The following is a 21200-nucleotide window of genomic DNA, read 5'->3' as shown; positions in this document are numbered from 1 at the left end:
CTGCCAAAGCCTCTGAGAGTTTCCCTCGAGATGGCCTGAGGATGAACAGGCCTTAAATCTGATGCCACTCTGATTTGGGGGAGCTAAGGACACCTCTCACTTCTCCACCTTCACATTCTTTCAGGGCTGTGTTGGCCAGGACCATGAGCATTGGGCAAAACTCAAATCCCCCCCAAAAGCTAGATAGAAACCTTAGCATTCTTGTCCCATGTGTTATCCAAAAGGATTTTGAATTGGTATAAAAGGATCTGAGCTAAATTTTAAAAATGGGACTATTAATACAATTCAACCTTTAAAGAGAACCAAAATTTTAATTTTTAAAATGTTATTTTAATGTTTGAATAGGTGACACATTTACATGATTCAAAAGAAAAGTATTCATCAAGAAGTCTTCCAACCCCCCCATGTCCCCCCATAGGTAAACATTTTCTTTGGTTTCTTGTTTAACCTTCCCATGTTCCTTTTGCAAACAAATCCAATTCATATTCTGACTCCCTGCCCTCACTTTCTTAAAAGTTACCATATCTGTATATACTGTTCTGTACCTTGCCTTTTTCAAGACAGAGTATCTTCAAAATTGTTCTGTATCCGAACACGGAGAAATTCTTTGTTCTAGTTTATAGTTGTATAATCCTCCACCAGGCAGGGGGAAGTGGTTTATTCTAGTCCTCTATTCCTATTCCCAGCTTTCTGCTATTTCCTAACAATGCCACAATGAGTGACTTGTATATTAGTCATTTCATATTTCAAATCCCATTAGAAAGAGAAATGTATATATGGCACTGGGGCATGTCCCCAGGATGGACCCAAAGGACCTGAAAGTCACTAGCTTTCCAGGGCCCAGGGACCAAGGAGGAGAGGAGGTCCCAATAGCTGAACCCTTGCCTGCCTGTTGCAGGTTATGTTCACTGAGGAGGATGTGAAGTTTTACTTGGCTGAGCTGGCTCTGGGCCTGGACCACCTGCACAGCCTGGGCATCATTTACAGAGACCTCAAGCCTGAGAAGTGAGTGAAGCCCCTCTCTGGCCTTGCCTCCATAAGGGGTACAGAGACGGCCACTGGGCCTCTTCCAGAGCCCTGATGGGTGCTGGGGCTCTCCTGGGAACATTCCCCTTTCTTGGCATATCTGAAGAGTGGGTGAGTGAAATGGGGTGGTGGCAGCAGCAGGCTCACCTTCAGGGGTGCCTAATCACCAGTGCTGCCATGACCAAGGGTCCGGTACCTTCCAGGCAGGTGTGTTGCCCTCCTTTTTGCTAATCAAATGTGACATCTGAAATGCTGCTATTAAAGATCTTCCTTGATATGGTCCTCTAGAATTTTCCTTAATGTCTAAATATCTAATTTTCCTTTATTTCCTAATACCTAAGTCATCCCAGTGATAACTTAGGAGCCAGGGGTAAGGAGTGAGGTGGAGTGGGATGTGGATTGTTAGGCACACTTCAAGCTGATATGGTGGCACTTGCCCATTGTAGTCTCAGCTACTGGGGAGGCTGAGGGAGGAAGATCATTTGAGACCAGGAATCCAAAGTCAGCCTGGGCAGCATAGTGAGATCTTAAAAACAAAACAAAACAAAAAGTTAGGCACGGCGAATACCTGTCTCCATTACTTACTAGTTCTGTGACTGGGGAGTTACTTAACATTCCTGAGCCTTAGTTTCCCCTTAGTGAAATTCGGACATAAAGAACACAGTTGTTGCAAGGATTAACAAGAAAGGTAGGCGACACACCTGCCTGGTGCTGCCCAGCCTGGCACTAGCATCTGTTCATCAGATGGATCTGGGCAGGCCAGCTCCTCTGGGCAGGCTCAAGTCCCGCCATCCAGTGGTTCCACCAGAATCCACCCAGTGCCTGCTGCTGAGGGGCCCTGACTTCCGCTTCTCTGTTCCAGCATCCTTCTGGATGAGGAGGGCCACATCAAACTGACTGGTGAGTGGAGGGCACTTGCCCTCTTGGGCCCTCAGAGGGGCAAGATGGCTCCTGATAGGGCTCAGCTGAGTGCTAGGGCCCATTTTTCCTGAGAATCCATGCCCGTTACTCAGAACGGATCAAACCCTAGCCCCCAGACTTGGAACACCCTGGGGTAGAACACCAGCTCCTAACTCTATTGCTTTGGGCAAGTCCTCTAACCTCTCCCGGCTTTAGTGTCCTCCAGAATGTCCTGGGAGTGAAGCCCTTAGGCCCCTGGGCAGAGGAAATGACTGTAAACAGTGGCAGGAAGGAAGGTAGGGGTCCTGAAGATGCATCCTCTGCTCTCCTCACTGCAGACTTTGGCCTGAGCAAGGAGGCCATTGACCATGAGAAGAAGGCCTACTCTTTCTGTGGGACAGTGGAGTACATGGCCCCGGAAGTTGTCAACCGCCAGGGCCACACCCACAGCGCAGACTGGTGGTCCTATGGGGTACTGATGGTAAGTGCCCAGGCAGAGGTAAAAGATCCATCCCAAATCTCTAGCCAGAGTTTGCCCATCTGTATATTGTGGGGTTTGGTAATCTCCAAGACCCCCTGCCCCCAATCCCCTCACAGCTAAGCTGGCCTCACCCTACATGCTGCTGAAGTTTCCTGCCTGGGACGATCTAGACTTGACCTCACCTGGGGGACCCCTAACCTGGGTCTAGGGCTCTAGTGCTGCTTCTGCTGTTCTGGGTTGGATGTGGGAGAGGGGCAGACACAGTCCTTGCTCCAAGTGGACTTGGAGATCCGACAGACTGGCAGGAATCCTGGGCCTGGAGCAGGTGGCCTGGTCTGGGTGGGAGGAGGAAAGGGGTGTGGGAGATAGGGATGAAGCCTGAATGGACCCTTGTCCTTGCAGTTTGAGATGCTGACGGGCTCCCTGCCCTTCCAGGGGAAGGACCGGAAGGAGACTATGACCTTGATTTTGAAGTAAGCACCAGCTATTCCATGTACTGTGAGGGGGTCCCTAAGCCCTACCCCAGTTTAGGGGCTAGCGTGTCACCCTGTCCCTGCCTCCAGTGCCCCCATTAATGAGACACTTCTCTGGGTTAAATATTATGCTTTCCACAGCCCCCTTTCCACCTACCAGGGCCTATGGGAGGGATCCCTGAAGTCTTTGGGAGGTGAGTTAGTGGCTGGCTTGTGTGGACTGAGCTGGGAACAAGGCCTGGACAGACCGGGAGGGAGCTGGGATTCAGGGGCGGGGCTTGGGCCTGATGAGACCCCGGGGCCATTTTAGGGCAAAGCTAGGCATGCCCCAGTTTCTGAGCACGGAAGCCCAGAGCCTCCTGCGCGCCCTGTTCAAGCGGAATCCTGCCAACCGGCTTGGTAAGCAGCCCCAGCTCAGAGGAGGGGACATGGCTGTGGGGAGCGGGGTACAGCTGCAGCCTAGGCCACAGGGCCACATCTGGGGCTGAAAGGGGCCCTTGTCCTTTGTGTGGGCAGACAATGCCGCCGGCCACCCTACTTTCTGGCTCCATGTGTGGTGTTGGGGGGGCGGTGACCTGTGTGTGTAGGCAGGAACTGAGTCATCCTCATTCCCTCCGGGGACAAGGACAGAGGCCCCCACACAGTTTCTCCACCAAGGCTGCAGGCCCAAGAGAAGGCTCAGGTTCCAGCTGTGTCAGTCCCCATTGCCTGGCACGTGGTGGTTCCTCCATAAATATTTGTTCAACAAATATGTGCCATCTATGAACTATATGACCCGGCATGTGACTTCCCCTCTCTGAGCCCCAGGTTCCTCATCTCAGTGGAGCTGATGAGCCCAAGCAAGCTTATGGGGCTCTGTTGATTCAACGAGGTTCTGGGAACATGCCTGGCATGTATGTGGTGTTCAGTATGTCTTGGCTTCCTGGGCTCCTGGTTCCCCTGGACCATGACCAGCTTCATAAGCTTCAGCCCAACTCTCTGGGGTTGAATGGAGTGAGAGCTTGTCTCATGGTTGAAAAGGACAATAGGATAAGAGGAGCAGAGAGGGGACCTCCACGGGGAAGGCTGGGGGCCCCTCTGTAGATCTCAGAACAAGCCCAGCTTTTGTCCCGACTGTGTGCCCTTGAAGAAGTTGCCTAACCTCTCTGGGCCTTCCTTCTTCCATATTGGAAGCTTGATCATCAGACTCTAGAAAGTAAAAAATACCCAGTGGGTGACAGGCCTCAGGGTGGTGACTAGGTGGATTCAGGGCAGAGTGAGCCCTTTCCCTGCCCCTGCACCACTACTATGCAGCCACTTGGTGGATTGGTGGGTGTCTAGGGTTGGACCATCCAGGGGCAGACCCTTCATTTGGGCTCTTTTAGGCTCTGGTCCTGATGGGGCAGAGGAAATCAAGAGGCACGTCTTCTACTCCACAATTGACTGGAATGTGAGTGTCTGTCCCTGCCAAGGCTTTGACCCTGTTGGCCATAGGGAGAGTGGTGGGAGGAGACTCTAGTGGGATGATGTCATGCCCCTGGAGGTAAGGGCTGACCTTGGGAGAGCAAGCAGTTTTGCTGCTGTCTGCCGAGCAGAGTAGCTTATGATCTTCCTGCATGAGGCTGCTAGTGGGTTGTGGGGGGCAGATTGGTGACCAGAGAACCTCCAACCTTGCAGAAGCTGTACCGACGTGAAATCAAGCCACCCTTCAAGCCAGCCGTGGCTCAGCCTGATGACACCTTCTACTTTGACACGGAGTTCACATCCCGGACACCCAAGGGTACATCCCTCATCTGGTTTGTCTGCCTGGGGCGGGTACACAAGCGAAGCAGGAAGTCAGGGGCACCTTGGGACACAGAGATGGTCAGGGAGTCTAACAGGCCTGGGCATGTGGGTAGACAGGTGATGTCTGGTTCCGTGGGACTCTGACCTTGTCCTTGTCTCATGCCGCCTGACTCTCCCACTCTGGGCTCTGTGGGCCTCTTTGTGTCTGAGTGAGGCAGTGAGGTGTGTGGGTGGTCAGGGCCACAAAAGAAAAGTCAAGACCCCTCCCCTGGGCCTCTTTCAGCCCACTGGGAAGACTAAATACATCAGGCCTGCACACACGTCAAGGATAAGAAATCTCACTCGGCAAAGCTGTGGTGGAAACAGTCTGACAGGCAGAGGTGACAGCACCCACAGGTCAGGGACAAGTGTGGGAATTGGCTTCAGCTGTTCTGACTGCTGCGCCTCCATGTGTTGGAATATGGGCTTAGCCCACTTATTCCCAGGGGTTGCCACAGAAGCCAGTGGGGACTTCTGGGAGGCAGCTGGAGAAATCCTAACTTAACCAGACATTAGCAGCAGGTTGAGGATGGGATATCAATTCTGAGATCTGTCTTAGAGGGGTGTATTTTAGTATTAGGGAGTGCTTTTCTGTCTATAGCTTGCATATCACTGATGATGGGTAGTTTAGCACTACTCCAAATAATAGTCTAATCTTTGTTCATTTATCTGACAAGGTCCTGAGTGCATGCCATGTCTGGTAAATGAGACAAACCCAGGCCCTGCCCGAATCTAGCTCAGGCCATCATTGGAAAAGGGGTTCGTGGCCGGGGATGTAGCTCAGTGGCACAGCACCTACTTGGCAAGTGCAAGGTTCTGAGTTCGATCCCTGGTAGCAAAAAAGAAAAGGGCTGCCAGGGATTTAGCTCAGTGGTGCCCCTGCTTGCCTCGAAAGCACAAGGAACCAAGTTTGATCCCCGGTGCCAAAAAAAAGAAAAGAAAAGGGGTTTGTAGAGGGTAAAGAGCAGAGGATAGTGTCAGGTAAGGCTTCTCAGAGGAGACATCATGAGAGCTGAGCCTGGAAGGGTAGACAAGGAGTAGATTGGCTGGAGGGAACAGTATGTGTAATTGCTTGGAAACTCATTTAAGAGTCGGGGAAATTGAGCGTAGCTGTGCTCTGAGGTGGGGAGAGAGGAGGCTAAGCCCACAGGGACCTCCGTTGCCTGAGTGGGTTGTCTGCTGAGGGCAGAGGAGAGTAGAAAAGGGTGGCAGAGCAGCAGATTTGCAGGTGGAACTGTCCCTCTGACTCTTGTACAACAGATGCACATGAAGGAGCAGATGGCGGCAATTAGACAGGGGAGAGGGCATCCAAGACCCTTGGCCTGAGCTTGTCCTGGGCTGGATGTGGGAGTCATGTTTCCCATGCCCAAGGCTCCACCACGGCCAGCAGCGGACAGGCCAGGGCCCCATGGCCCTTGCTGGGCTTCCTTGGGCTCACATTCTGCTCCACTCCTACAGATTCCCCAGGCGTCCCCCCCAGCGCCGGTGCCCATCAGCTCTTCCGTGGCTTCAGCTTCGTGGCCACTGGCCTGATGGAGGACGATGGCAAGCCTCGGGCCACACAGGCGCCCCTGCACTCAGTGGTACAGGTGAGGGAGGCAGGAGCCACTCCTCAGTTGTCTCTTTCCACACAGAAGACACAGAGCAGAATGGCTGAGAATAGGCTGTGGAGTTAGACAGGCCTGGGTCAACGCCTGGTGCCAAAGCCCTTCAAGCTCCTTGATCCTCTCTTTCCTGTTTGTAAAACAGTAGCCCTGATCATTGGATGACAACATGGTTATAAATTTCCTGGCCCAGAGGTGGGTAAAGACCAGGGGTACCCAGCAGGGGGGAAAGTGGCTGTCAAGTCCCTGACAGAAGTGGATAGCAGAGGTCTTGTTTGTCCCTCATTTGTACACTACAGTGCTCCATGCAAAGATGGAGAGGGAAAATGTAGAACCGGGAGCTCGTTGCCTGGGTGCAGACCCTCAAGGTGAAGGGACTTTGGATGAGACACTTTCCTTCCCAGTACCCCCATGTCCTCATCTATAAACAGGTATTGATAGACCCTTCCCTGGTGACTTGTGAGAAGGACAGCAGGTGCAAACTAAGGCTGTCCCCTGGACACGTAGCCACCTGATGAAAGTGCTTAGGCAGTGGCTGGCACACAGCATATGAACATTTGCTATTGTTAATGTCGCAGAGCCTTGAGACACCTCATGGGCTGAACCTGACACCCCAGAAAAGGGAGACAGCTCACCCCACGCTGCAGAAGGGGCAGAGCTGGAGTCCAAATTGGTGCTCCTATGTCCCTCTTGGGGCTGCCCAGGCTTCTCAGAACCACAAATCTCTTGATGGATGTGTTGTGACTCTTGCCTGAGTCCCTCTACCACCCTTTGACTATACAGACTGCACCCTAGACTGATGGGGAGCAAGCAAGTGTGCCCATCAGATACAGTAGAAAACTGAAGCCCAGAGAGGGCCAGGTTCTTGCCTGAAGTCATGCAACCAGCACTACCCCAGGCCTCCTGGATCTTCTCCTGTACCACCCACGTTTAGGGCCTGGTGCTGGGAACAATCTCTGGCACTCTGGAGCCCGCAGTCAGCCCCACCTCTTGGTCTCCTGCAGCAACTCCATGGGAAGAACCTAGTTTTTAGTGACGGCTACGTGATAAAGGAGACGATCGGTGTGGGCTCCTACTCTGTGTGCAAGCGCTGTGTCCACAAGGCCACCAACATGGAATATGCTGTCAAGGTGGGCCTCCTGACCATGCCTTGGCCTGGGCAGTGGGCTGGGGGTGAGGCCAGTGGAGCTGTGGCCCTTTGCCGGGAGAGTCAGTGCCTGAGGTCTGTGGATAGGTGAATGGACCCCAGACCCTGAGGTGTGGGCTCCATGGCAGGGAGGGACCCTGGAGTCTGTCCCCAATACCACCTTCTCTAGGTCATCGACAAGAGCAAGAGGGATCCCTCAGAAGAGATTGAGATTCTTCTGCGGTATGGGCAGCACCCCAACATCATCACACTAAAAGATGTAAGTAGGGGCTCTTGAGATTGGGGTAGGTGCTGGGGCACTAGACTCAAGGATTTGTGTCCCTCTGGCTTGGCCACACCCTAAGGCCCCTCCCATTGCAGGCTCGGGTATTTTCTGAGAGCTCCCTTGCTTCTTGGGGACCTGTGCCAGCACCCCCTTATTTAGGAGGAGAGGGCCCCACCAGGGTCAGTGAGGCACAGAGCACAGCATGTGCCCAAGGCTCATGCCATTCTTCTGTATCTGGGGAGCTGGTGACTGAGGGCACTGGTGACATGGCCCTGATGGCAAGGCCTTGGGCAGGTATACGATGACGGCAAGCATGTGTACCTGGTGACAGAGCTGATGCGGGGTGGGGAGCTGCTGGACAAGATCCTTCGGCAGAAGTTCTTCTCAGAGCGGGAGGCCAGTTTCGTCCTCCACACCATTGGGAAGACTGTGGAGTATCTGCACTCACAAGGGGTGAGTCTGGATTAGGAGTGGGTGGGACCCCCTGGATGAAGGTCCTGCCATCAGCAGAGTGGAAGGAGCATGGTTGGTGCAGGAGCGACAGTTGCCAGCCAGCCAGCCAGAGGAGACAGTAGGGACAGCTGGGTGGGTAGTGGACAGATGGAAGGCAGGGAGGCCGGAGGGAGAGATGAGGCCAAACAGTGGAAAAGAACAGACTTCATTCAGTACCTGCTGTGGGCCAGGCATCACGCTACAGTTTACTGTATGGTGAGGTTTCCTTACCTCATCTCAGGTGATGTTCACAACAGCCCTGGGGTAGACACTGTTTATACTGACCATACATACCGGGGAAGGAGACTGAGGCTCACCGGGAGAAGTCATTTGCCCAAGGTCATACAGCCAGGGTGTCAGGCTGGAAGCTGCAGGGGGGATGTGGACTTTGAGTTAGGAATTTGGCCTTGGGCTGGGTGCTAATACAGAGAAAGTAGATGCAGGAGGAGATACTGCTAGAAGCACAGCAGGTCCATCAGAAGAGTTCTTGGGCCACAGGCAGCTCAGCTGTTGTAGCATAGGGCAGGTAAGCACTGCGTGGCTCTGGACTGAGGCAGCAGGGCAGGAAAGTAGACAAGCGCCTTGTGGTGGTTAGTGTGAGTTTCTCTCGAGTGAGGGGGTGGTTGAGGTGCTTCTAATCAGGCCGTGTGGGCTTGGAAGGCAGGCTGTGGGATCCAGGCAGCTGTGTCTGTGTCTTGGCACCTCAGCTCACCTGTGTGTGGTTAGGAAGCCACTGCACCTCTCTGAGCTGCCTCTTCATCTGCGGACTGAGCTGCCTGCCACAGGGTGCTCTCAGGAGGGAGCTAAGTACTTCCCTGGAAAAGCACTGCTCATTGCAGAATGCAGTGGACACCACATAAGTGTCAGCAAGGAGACAGGATCCAAACAAACATGTATAAAACTCAACAATAGTGTAACCCCTACAGCATGCTCACCACTCAGATTCAAGAATTCTCACAGCTGGACACGGCAGAGTGGACCTGGAGTCGCAGTGCTCCAGAGACTGGCTGGGAGGATTACTGGAGCCCAGGAATTCAAGGCCAGGGTGGGCAACACAGCAGCATCCTGTCCCCTACACCAAAAAACAGTTTGTCAAGAGACTGATCACATTTGCTGTTTTTTCTTTCCCTTTCTTCTTCCATCCTTCTTTCCTCCCCCCATTCTTCCCTCTTTTCCTCCATTTTCCTCTAGATTGACTTAAATAATCTTCCACAATTGCTCTCTCTCTTTCTATCCCTCCCTATATATAAATACATATACTTCTCTTTTTTTTTTGGTACTGAACTTGGGACCTTGTGCTTGCGAGGCAGGCGGTGGAACCACTGAGCTAAATCCCTGGCCCATAAAACATATATTTCTGAGGATGCATTTGAAAAGAATTTACAGATATTTTGACACTTGATCTATAAATGTCTGTAACTAAAGTTTTGTTCTGTATTTTTGCTGGGGATCAAACCCAGGGCCTTGTTCATATAAAGCTTATGCTCTGCTACTGAGCTACAACCCCGTTTCCTATAACTAAAGGATTTTATTTTTTCATTATTATTATTTCTTTTTTTGGAGTGCTGGGGATTAAACCCAGGGCTTTATGCATACTAGGCAAGCATTCCACCACTGAGCTACATCCTTAGCCCATAAAGTATTTAAAACCATGTCCCAGACCTTAAATCATCTTAGTCATTTGCCTATGACTCTAAAAGCTGAATGTTTTTTTCAAACAACTAAAACAATAATTTGTTTTAATAATTGTTTTCACATAAATGCACAAATTTTCCCTATTACCCTTTCAAAAATGTCTCTTCTGATTGGTTTATTGGAATCACAATCCCTGCAAGGTCTATACATTTATTTCATTCAGTTATATCTAAGTCTCTTTGTTAAACTGAAATACAATTTGCATAGAGTTGGGTTTTGATTTGTTTGTGGTACCAGGGATTGAACCCAGGACCTTCGCACTTAGCTACAGCCCTAGCCCATTTCATTTTTTATTTTAAGACAGAATCTCATTGAGACATAATCCCATTTTCCAGGCTGGATTTGAACTTGGCATCCTCCTGCCTCAGCCTTCCTTAGTGCTGGGATTATAGGCATGCACCATACAGTAAATCTTAAGTGTACAGTTTTTTGTTTTTTGGTACCGGGGATCGAACTCTGGACCTTGTGCCTGTGAAGCAGGCCTCGGAACCACTGAGCTAAATCCCCGACCCTTAGGTGTAGAATTTGAAGAGGTTTGTTAAATGTGTACATCTGTATCACCTCCATAGTAAGACTGCCTTTTTATGCCACTTAGTTGTTGAAGAGATCAGTTCAGTTGTTCTATGGAATGTTCCACATCTTGAATATGTCTTTCTACTTTCTGGTGGCATTATTTTTCTAGTGCCCACATTTTCTATAAACTATATGTTGCTTTGAAGTCTAGAGCCTTCTTTTTTTGGTACCAGGGATCAAACTCAGGACCTTGTGCCTGCGGTGCCACTGAACTAAATTCCCAGCCCTCTGAAGTCTTAATTAGGTTCACATTTTTGGGGGTTTAGGCATAAGGCTCAGAAGGCCAAGTTTTGGGATCCAAGAGAGTCCTGTGGAATCTTTAACTATTACAGACCATTGACCTGCAAGGAATTCCAGTTGCCTTTGTGCTGGCCAGATCATGTCTATAGAAGCCTAGGGAAGACTAAAAAAGGGATTCAGTTCCAGCATGGTGGCATGTGGCTGTAATCCCAGTGCTCTGGGAGGCTGAGGCAGGAGGATCACAAATTTGAAGCAGTTTACGAGCACCTTAGCAAGACCCTGTCTCAAAATAAAAATGTTAAAAAGCCAGGGAGCAAAAAAGGAAGCTGTAGATGTGGCTCAATGTAAAGGTCCTGGATTCAATCTCCAGTGCCACAAGTAGGGTGGGGGCTCATTGTGACCATGTTTGACCCTTGATACCTGTTTCCATGTATTGATTGCTAGGGAGAATCAGGGTGTCACTGCAGTCCACAGGCATGGCAGCTTGTCTTTGGAGACCTGTAATCCAGATGTGTGTAGGTCCTGAGTTGTGTTAATTTTTTTTTTTTTTTTTGAGACAGGGTCTCCCTATGTAGTTCAGACTGGCCTTGAACTCACTATGTAGCCCAGGCTGGCCTCGAACTCATGGCGATCCTCCTGCATCAGCCTCCTGAGTGCTGGGACTACAGGTGTGTGCCACCTGCCTGGCTCCAAAATATTTTGTTTTAAATAAAGAATCCTGTCTTCCTTTCCTCTTTAACCCATGCACTGACTCCTCTTTTGCATAACCAAATACAGTATTTGCAATTGTGTTCTATGCTGGGCATTCTCCTACAAAACAATAACACAGAATGCAGGAAAGGAAAAGAAAAGAGGCCAAAGCCATTCATCCACTTGGTGTGAACTTCACCCTTCATCAAGTCTGTGAGCAACCGGCCTCATACAGCTGTCAGTCTCGTCAGGTGGTCCCAGTCCCATCTCCTCACTGTGAAGATCCTCATCTAATGGTTTCCTCCTTCGGGATCTTCACCTGAGTCAGTTATTTCATTGTAGTGTGTAAAAATGGGATCCTATTTATTAGAGGGACTTTTTTTATAAAACAGAACTTTACCTCATAACCAAAGCTTCAGCGTGGTGACCACATGTGTTTTCAATGGTCATGTTTGAAGTGGCTTTGGTGTCTGAAATAGCCAATGCAAACAGACTGACATTTAAATGAGTCAGATCAGAGAGTAAATGTGTTTCCTTTTCCTGTTTTGTTCTTAAGTGAGCACTAGTTAGTTATCCCTGAGAGAGGTGGCTTAGTGGTAGAGTGCTTTTCTAGCATGTGCAGAGGCCTAGGTTCTGTACCCAGTACTGAAAAACAAAGGTTTCAGGGGATAAAGCTGAGGCATTGAGTTGCCGGACCTGCAGCTCAGAGCAAGGAAGAGTTTTCTAGATTGGGAACCACTTGCAGGGGCAGGGTCCCCTACCAGAGGGCATGTGTGCTCCAAGTGTACACAGCCATTTGGAGGAAATCATCTCTTTCCCAAAGACAGGAGTTTGAGTCTCCAGTGTTTCGGGCCCTTTCCAAATAATGGGGGCAGCTCCTGAGGAAATGGGAAGCGCTTCTTTTTGAGGTATTTGGAGGGGATTCTCTGGGTTGATTTGCCATTGATGGTCTGTGAGCCAGGAATCCAACAGAAGCTGAAAGGGAAGGGGTAACTAGAAAGCCAGAACCACTAGCACCCCTAGTTGTTTGATTGGTTGGCTTTTTGAGACAGGTTCTTGCTATATGGCCCAGGATGGCCTCCAACTCACAGTGATCCTCCTGCCTCAGCCTCCCAAGTGCTTGGATTACAGACATGCACCACCATGCCTGGCTCCTAGCTGTTTCTCTTTTTTTTTTTTGGTACCAGGGATTGAACTCGGGACCTTGCGCTTGTGAGGCAGGCGCCGGAACCACTGAGCTAAATCCCCGGCCCAGGCTCCTAGTTGTTTAATAATATCTTTTTTATTGAAAGTATCACATGAACACAGAGAAGTGACCAGGCATGGCAATGCACACCTGTAATCCCAGCATTTGGGAGGCTGAGGCAGGAGGATCACTGCAAGTTGGAGGCCAGCCTGGGCTGCATAGGGAGATCTTGTCTCCAGAAAACGACCAGCCTGGGCCAGGGATTCAGCTCAGTGGTTCCGGTGCCTGCCTTGCAAGCGCAAGGTCCTGAGTTCAAGCCCTGGTACAAAAAAAGAGAAAACAACCAACCAATAAAATAGACTTGCACAGCTAATAATGTCAATAAGTTTTCAACAAGTGAATACACCCATGTAACTACCTTCCAGATCAATAAATGAAATATTTCCAGGTCCCCTAAAGTATAACAGCAGTATGACCATTCTAAACTAATTCCTAATAGCATTCTCTTTTCTGTCTGGCTTCTGGCACTCACTGTTGTCTTTGAAATTCATTTGCATTGCTGTGGAGCTGCATTTGTTCATTCTCATTTTAGGGTAGAATTCTGCCATATGAACAAACCGTGATTTAATTGTCCATTCTACTGTTGAGAGACATTGGGTTGTTACTGGTTATTGACTGTTGTAAACAGTGCTGCTATGACCATCTAGTACTTTTTGTTTTGTTTTTTGTACCGGGGATGTAACTTGGGTCCTTGCACTTGCGCAGCAGGCAGCGAAAGCACTGAGCTAAATCCCCAGCCCTTTCATTTTGTTTTTTGAGACAGAATTTCACAGTGTACCTCAGGCTGGTCCTAAACTTACTATGTATCCCAGGCTGGCCTCAAACTTGCAGTGATCCTCCTGCCTCAGCCTCCCCAGTGCTGGAATTATAGGCATACACCATCACACCTGGCTACTATCTAGTACTTATCATTTGGTAAATATATGTACTTTTTTTTTCGATACTGGGGATTTAATCCAGGGCCTTGTGCACACTAGGCAAGCACTCTATCACTGAGCTGTATCCCTAGCCCATTGATGAACATATGTACCTTTTAATGTTAATCATACACCTAGCAGTAGAATTGCTAGGTATAGCATATGCATATGTTCGTCTTTAGTAGATATTGCTAGCTTCCCAAAATGGTTTTACCTGTTTATACTCTTCTCAGAGAGTTCTGATGTTTGCTGACACTTGATGTTTTTCATCTTTTTAAAATCATAGTTATCCCAGCATTCGAGACTGAGGCAGGAGGATTCCCATGAGTTCAAGGCCAGCGTGGGGCTACATAGGGAGTTCAAATGAGCTTGAACTAAAAAAAAGCATAGCCATTCTGGTATATGTGGATGGCACCTTGCTGTGGCTTTAATTTATACTTCCCTGATGGCTAATGAAGTTGAGTACCTCTTTTTCTTTTTTGCTGCTGAGGATCAAACCCAAGGCATTGTGCTAGGCAAATGCACTTTATCCCTGAGCCACATCCCCAGCTCTGAGTGGCCTCCTTTATGAAAGGCTTTTGTCCATTTTTAAAAATGTGTGCATTGTCTGCCCCTTTCGTGTTATTCTCTAGCAGTTCTTTAATTAATATGTGAAGCCTTTTTAAGTCCCCAACCTCCCTCCCATCTGCTTCTGTAAGGTTCCCAACTCCCCATCGTGCCAGGAAGAGCCTGCTTAGCAACATCCTTCGAGATGCAGACTCAACAGAGAGCCAGGCCCATACTCTGGCTCCTGTTTTTAACCCAATGATTCACACAGAACAGCTTCCCCTCTTTTTGGCTGACCACTGGCATCTAAGCGCACATTCTCTGACAAAGCTGATGATGGTTGTAAAGATGCTGTGGCTGCCGCTCAGGGCAGCCCACTTTGCCTGTCACTCTCCACAGGCTGGGCAGGGTTTGGAGCACTTTATGTATTAACTCACTTAATTGTTTCAAGGAACCTAAGAAGAAGGCGTTACAGTGAGCTCCATTTTACAAGTAAGAGGCTTGATGCTCTGGGAGCTAAAATCAGCTAGCCTGGCTCCAGAGCCTATGCTCTTAACATGTGTACCTGACCAGTGCTGCTTTAGACAGCTGCCAGGGATTGAACCCAGGGCCCTGTGCTTCCTGGGCAGCGCTCTACCACTGGGCTGCATTACCAGCCCTGTCCTCTAGTTTTTACAGTCATGGTATCTTAATGTCCAACATTACATGAGCTTCGGCTCCAAACAGTTCTTGCATTACTGTGATGGCAACACCATTCCCTGAGCCCTGTGCTGACTCTTTCTGCTCCTCCTTAAAGCCCTAGGGGTTGAGCACTGTTACCAGCCCCATTTTAGAGCTGAGAAAATTGAGAGCTAGAGAGGTAGACCACACAGCTGTGGAGCGGAAAGCCAGCATTCACACCCTGCCCTGCCTAACATCACAACTACCAGTGGTCATAGTCCCTTGACTCCATGGCTGCGTCTGGCCTGCACACGAATTTTGTTTGGCATGTAAGATGCGGGGTGCTTTTTTGTTTGGGGTTTGATTTGACAAAGTTTGGTAACTTGGCTGCTTTTGAAAAACTGGGCCCAAGTTGCTACACAGTAACCATCAGCTGGAACCAATGAACATTTGGCCCCTTTAGACTGGTTGGTACGGTTCCCACTCAGCCTGGCTTTGCCCACACTTGCCCAGCCTGCTGTGACTTTCTGTACAGTGAGGTGTGAGGATGTATCTCACCTCCCACCTACACACCTGAGGAGCAAGTAGCAGAATCACCTTCAGGGCCTCTCCAAGCTGTGCCTCTCCCTCCCCTCCATCCCTCTTCTGTTACCAGTCATTGTGAGACACAGCTCTGTCAGAGTTTGTCCTTTGTGTTGTGTTAAGGCAGGATAAGACCACAAACTTCCATAGCCCTGTTTCCAAAACAGGGCCACACTATGGGGATTGTGGTCAGAGCTGGTTCTGATCTTGCCTGTGCCTCTTACTTAAATGAGCAAGTCAGTTGTCCCCACAGAGCCCAGTTTCCTCCTCTGCACAGTAGAGCCAGTAATCCCTGCCTGCCCTCTCCCCAGGGTGCGGGCCTCTGTGTTGCCCTGACCTGGGAGCACTCTTACTCACCTGTACAGGTGTCCCTTTCTCTCAGAAGCAGCAGCATGGCTGAGCACTCTCTGGGGAAGACAGTCTGCACTCTCTGGGCCCGACACTTGTGTTTGGAGACGTTTGATTGTGTTGGAAGGGGCGAGCCCGAGGGACTCCCCAGCACTTGGATGCAGTTCACCGTGTGTGACTAGAGCCAGTTGGGGTCCTTTTCTCCTCTTCTGCCTCTCCTCCGTCTGGAGGTGGACTAGCTGGGCCACATCTGCCCCCTAGTCTGCCCACTCCACAGGCACCCACCGGAGGGCTCAGGCCTCAACTGGGACAATAAATCCAGCCAATCTTCGAGACCCAGCTAAAGTAACCTACTTGGTGCCTTCATGTTTCAGAGGTGTGATTTATTCATTCAGCACACAGAACTCACTTAGCCTTGCTCTGTGCTGGGTGCTGGAGGTAAACAGGTGCCCCGCAGACACATATGGCTGTGGTTATTCCTGCAGGAGCCCCTGTGGCCTGGGCTCAGGACACCTGAGAGGATGCAGTGTGTGATGCGGCTGTCATAGATGGCTGAACCTCCCAGGCCAAGCTAGAAATTTGAGGCTGTGTCTTTTTTTTTTTTTTGGTACCAGGGATCAAACTCAGGACCTTGTGCTTATGAGGCAGGCACTGGAACCACTGAGCTAAATACCTGGCCCTGTGTCTTATAGGTACTAGGGAGCCATTGAAGATTTTTGACATTGCCCAGGGAGCTAGGGGATTACCTCATGGGAAGAGGAGCAGGAGGGTGAGAACTTGAGGAGTTTATATGGATATGTTCAGTTTGAGTCTCTGTGGAAGATTGAGCAGTTGCCATCTGATAGGCAGCTGGGTATAAGAACCTGGCTCAGAAAAGTTCTGGGCTAGGGTTAGATACCTGAGAATGATAGAGGATTGACTATGAGTAGAAGCATATCAAGAGAGAGGGGAAGCAGGAAAAATGGAGCAGCTCATGCCCTTGGTTACAGATGAGCAAGCAGGATCCATAGGAAAACAGTTTGTTTATGGTCTCAGTAGTAAGTGTTACTCATTCATTCATTCATTCAGCAGATATTCATTGAATACTTGCTGTGTTATCAGGATTATTCCAAGTGCTGGGATATAGTAGTGAGCATGGGACTTACACTCCAGAGTGCAGGTTCAGAAAACAAACCAAATATTATGTCAAATGGTGGTAAATAAGAAAGCCAAGGAGTACTGAGGGTGACTGTTATTTTCTATGGGGTAGTCAGGGAAGGCCCCACTGATAAGGTGATATTTAAGCTGAGACCTGAAACAAGAGAATGAGCCAGGCAGATGTATGAGGGAGGAATGTTTCAAAAAGAGGGAACTTCAAGTGCAAAGGTCCTGAGGCAGGTGTGTGCTTGTGACATTGAATGAGGAACAAAAACTCATATGGCTGAAGCCAATGGAGCAAAGCAAAGAGCACTAAAGGTCCAGAGAGTGCAGGAGACATGGGTGAGGGGCAGGAGAGAGCAGGTGGGGCCTGGGGCTACTGTAAAGACTTTGTGTCCTAAAAGAGGAGACCTTGCAGAATTTCAAGCCAGGTGACACCGTCTGACTTATGTTTAATGACCACTGTGGTGTCTGTATCTACACAAGAGCAGGGAGACCAGTGCTTCACCTGGGTTGGGTCAGAGCGCAGCCAGTAGAGGGACTTCAAAATGGTTGGACATTGGTTTGGTTTGGTTTTTTTGGTACCGGGGATCGAACTCAGGTCCTTGTGCTTATGCAGCAGGCGGCGAAACCACTGAGCTAAATCCCCGGCCCAACATTGGTTATATTCTATTTTATTTATTTTATTTTATTTTGGTACTGGGGATTGAACTCAGGACCTTGCACTTGCAAGGCAGGCAGCAGAACCACTGAGCTAAATCCCCAGCCCTAATTGGTTATATTTTAATGGTAGAGGCAACAGAGTTTGCTGATAGATTGGTTGAGGAATGTAAGGGGGGGAAAGCACCAACTCAACAGGAAAGATGACACTGTCACTAGGTAAGATTATGTAATGTGTAGATTTGAGGAGAGTTTGGTGTTGAATAGGTTAAGTTAGAGCCACCTTAGATCTCTGTACAGATTTCAGGAAGGTGGTAGCACCAGCAGCAGGGCCCCCGTTCAGCCCTTCCCTCCTCCAGTTCCTGGTCCTCCCCTCTCTCTCTGCCTGTCTTTCTCACACTCATCCCTGGCAGTTGGCCTGGGCTAGTGACAGCCTCCCCACCCTGCGACTGACCCCAGCCCTCTGTCCTTAGGTTGTGCACAGGGACCTCAAGCCCAGCAACATCCTCTTTGTGGATGAGTCTGGGAACCCCGAGTGCCTACGCATCTGTGACTTTGGCTTTGCCAAGCAGCTGCGGGCTGAAAACGGACTCCTCATGACGCCTTGCTACACAGCCAACTTCGTAGCACCTGAGGTGAGTGGGGGCATAAGAGGCCTTGTGTCTGCTCGTGGAGACCCCACACTGTCCAAGACTGCAGTGTCCATGACCTTGACCTAGGTACCAAGGGCAGATCTGGCCCATGGCTTGGACCTTTGTTTAGACTGACCACCCTTCCATGCCTTTCTGCCAGGTGCTGAAGCGCCAAGGCTATGATGAAGGCTGTGACATCTGGAGCCTGGGCATTCTGCTATACACCATGCTGGCTGGGTGAGTGCCCCGGCCTGTCCCTCTTCCCTTCCCTAGCCCTGGGTTCCGGCTGGGGTGCACTTGTCTGATGGAAGAGACTTAGCCCTGCCTTGAGACTTTCCCTGGCTTCAGGAGCTCCACTTTGGAGCATGAGATCAGAGGAGGAGACATGGCCTCCGGCCCCACCCCCAGCCCCAGGATGGAGGCCGGAGGCTGAACCCAGGCTGTGTGGGCTTATCTCCAGATACACTCCATTTGCCAATGGGCCCAGTGACACACCAGAGGAGATCCTGACCCGGATTGGCAGTGGAAAGTTTACCCTCAGCGGGGGAAATTGGGACACAGTTTCAGAGACAGCCAAGGTGAGTCTGTGAGGCCTGGAGCAAGGAGAAAATGACCCATCTAAGGCTTTGTGGCAGGTCAAGAACAGGCTTCTTGGAGCCTGTAGAATATTCCACAAATCCCTGTTCCTGTAATTGTTCAAGTAAGAGATTCCCAGGCAGACTGCCTGCAGCTTGTTTGGATAGTTCTTGACCCTCTAGGGGCAGAGGACTGCATAATCCGTCCTTCCCTTGTGGAAACTTAGTGTGGTGGGAGACACAGGCTGCACACAGAGGCAGGTCCTACCAGCCGGAAGTATGGGCAGTGGAGGTGCAGAGCAACTGCCTATGCCATGCAGAGGGACTTCTCCAAGGAGGTCACAGTTGAGCTTTCAACATTGGCTAGAGTTTCTAGTTACCGCTGGGGATTTAGCTCAGTGGTTCTGCCACCTGCCTTGCAAGCGCAAGGACCTGAGTTCGATCCCTGGTAGCAAAAAAAAAAAAGTTTCTAGTTACAGGGAACCTCCGTGTGGACAACAGCACCTCACATCTGCCTGTGAGGCAGGTGTTGTTATCCCTGTTTCTCAAAGGGGAAACTTGAGACCCAGAAAGTTGAAGTGACTCGCTCTGGGCATTTAGGTGATAAATGAAAAAGTCAAGTTTGAACCTGAGACTGCATAACCCCAACCCTGAAGCTCTTCCCGCCTTCCCACTTTGCTTTCTAAAGGAGAAATTGGAAGGGAAGGAGGTTCCCAGAAGTGCCTCAAACAGCCAAGGCCCACAGAGCAGAATGCTTTGCTCCCCTGGCTCTGCCTTGGCTCTGTAGAGAATGGAACACAGGGCTTGAGGCAAGGGTTCAGGCAGGAGATGGCCAAGCCTGGTTGCCTTCTGGTTCCCCATCAGTGGGACAGAGCTGTCTGCCACTCTGCTGCCCCTCTTACCACCCCTTTACCCACTGTGCCCCCAGGACTTGGTATCCAAGATGCTGCATGTGGACCCCCACCAGCGTCTCACAGCCAAGCAGGTCCTGCAGCATCCATGGATCACCCAGAAAGACAAGCTTCCTCAGAGCCAGCTGTCTCACCAGGACCTGCAGCTGGTGAAGGTATGGCCACCGAGCTGCTAAGCATTGGGAGTAGGGTGGGCTCAGGCCCAAGTGGCAGGGGTGGGGACTTGAGGTGGCAGAGCCACCAGATTCCATGTCTGTCCTGGGGACCAGGACGTGGGACACTGGACAGAAGACATAACTGAGTTTTCAGGGAGCCCTAAACTATCATTCAGCAGTGTCACAGTGCTCTCACTGGCTCTGCTGCTCCGGGAGACATAGCTCCTGACTTCTGAAACCTCCAGTCTTCCAGTCTGATGGGGGAGGCCACCAGGGCTGGAGTAGGGGACTGTGTGGGCTGTGGAACACTGGGAGGGGCTGGGCTGGCCCTTGGGCTCATGTACCCTCCCCACTCACTTCCCACTTTTGTGGTCTGACCCCTCCACCTTCTCTCCAGGGAGCCATGGCTGCCACGTACTCCGCACTCAACAGCTCCAAGCCCACCCCCCAGCTGAAGCCCATCGAGACCTCCATCCTGGCCCAGCGGCGGGTGAGAAAGCTGCCATCCACCACCCTGTGAGGAACTTGGGCATCTAGGCCACAGGGCAGTGCTTGATGGAGGCAGCATCCTTCCCAGAGGGAGCAAGCCTGAGTCACAGGGCCAGAGCAAACTGGAGCCCCGCCGAGTCCAGGAAGCAGCCAGCCCAGATTACCCCGTGAGGGTGTGAGAAGTGCCTTCTCCTTCCTCAGGATGGACTATTCCTGGCTCAGGCTCTGGTGGTTGAAATCGATTCACCATATGAACTTTTATCTTTTTTAAGGGAAAAAAATGACATCAACCACCATGGATTTTTACAAGATCCATTTGCCTTTCTGGGAGTAGAAATAGCCAGTACAGCCCTGTGGAGGGCGGACTGAGTCACACTGCAGCTCTCTGTGGTTAAGACTCCTTGGAGCAGCTTTGGGGTCCTCTCTGGGGGACCCCATCATTGGCCATCTGGAGCCATCTGCACATACCCACAGGACAGCCCAGCATTGCCTCTCAGAGCCACTGGCTGTTTGGCAGAGCTCACTGTATCCCCAGCCTGCGACTCTTCTATCTACTCTGCTGGGGGACTAGAACCACTTCTGCTAGAGCAGAGGAGCCCACCCTGCTGGCTCCTCGTTCCTGACTCCAGCCACCAGCATCCACATGGCCCACCTGGGGGGCCCTGCAGTCAGTTGGGCAGACCGGGGGAGAGGAGGCGGAGAGCACTTTCTGGCAGGCTTCTGTTGGGTCTGCCGCTGGACAGAATGCACTGGAGCCCAGGGGGCCGGCAGCAAGGTCAGGGGCTTTTCCCATTTCTTCCTCAGCTGGTAACTCAGGGTTCATCTGTCCATGGCCTTTCTAATAAACTTACAATTGAGTTGAAGCACACATTCTTCCCCTTTTCATCCTTGAATTCGCCTTCTCTCTGCCACTGGGTGTCAAACACTGACCACTGGTGACAAAGTGCCAAGAG

General features: G+C 50.6%; 1 protein-coding gene across 8 annotated transcripts in view; it reads left to right on the top strand.

Moving 5' to 3' along the window:
- The window catches only part of Rps6ka1 (ribosomal protein S6 kinase A1), a 39653-nt gene extending 18538 nt beyond the window's left edge, over nt 1-21115 (top strand). For all 8 annotated transcript variants that reach the window (XM_004850657.4, XM_087215496.1, XM_087215497.1 and 5 more), the window contains 16 exons: nt 899-1005; nt 1889-1926; nt 2265-2407; nt 2810-2880; nt 3191-3279; nt 4245-4309; nt 4537-4639; nt 6142-6272; nt 7292-7417; nt 7604-7693; nt 7994-8152; nt 17959-18120; nt 18278-18354; nt 18578-18695; nt 19621-19758; nt 20156-21115. In XM_004850657.4, the coding sequence (XP_004850714.2) occupies nt 899-1005; nt 1889-1926; nt 2265-2407; nt 2810-2880; nt 3191-3279; nt 4245-4309; nt 4537-4639; nt 6142-6272; nt 7292-7417; nt 7604-7693; nt 7994-8152; nt 17959-18120; nt 18278-18354; nt 18578-18695; nt 19621-19758; nt 20156-20278 (1740 nt within the window). In that variant the 3' untranslated portion in view covers nt 20279-21115. The remainder of the gene's footprint in view (nt 1-898; nt 1006-1888; nt 1927-2264; nt 2408-2809; nt 2881-3190; nt 3280-4244; nt 4310-4536; nt 4640-6141; nt 6273-7291; nt 7418-7603; nt 7694-7993; nt 8153-17958; nt 18121-18277; nt 18355-18577; nt 18696-19620; nt 19759-20155) is intronic.
- The last annotated feature ends 85 nt before the right edge of the window (nt 21116-21200 follow it).

Source organism: Heterocephalus glaber, unplaced genomic scaffold (assembly GCF_053883595.1).
Source record: "Heterocephalus glaber isolate CG9 unplaced genomic scaffold, H.glaber_assembly_v1.0 deba00001452, whole genome shotgun sequence".
Lineage (NCBI taxonomy): Eukaryota > Metazoa > Chordata > Mammalia > Rodentia > Bathyergidae > Heterocephalus > Heterocephalus glaber.
The sequence above is the reverse complement of the archived record's forward strand: the minus strand, read 5'-3'. Positions and strand labels throughout refer to the sequence as shown.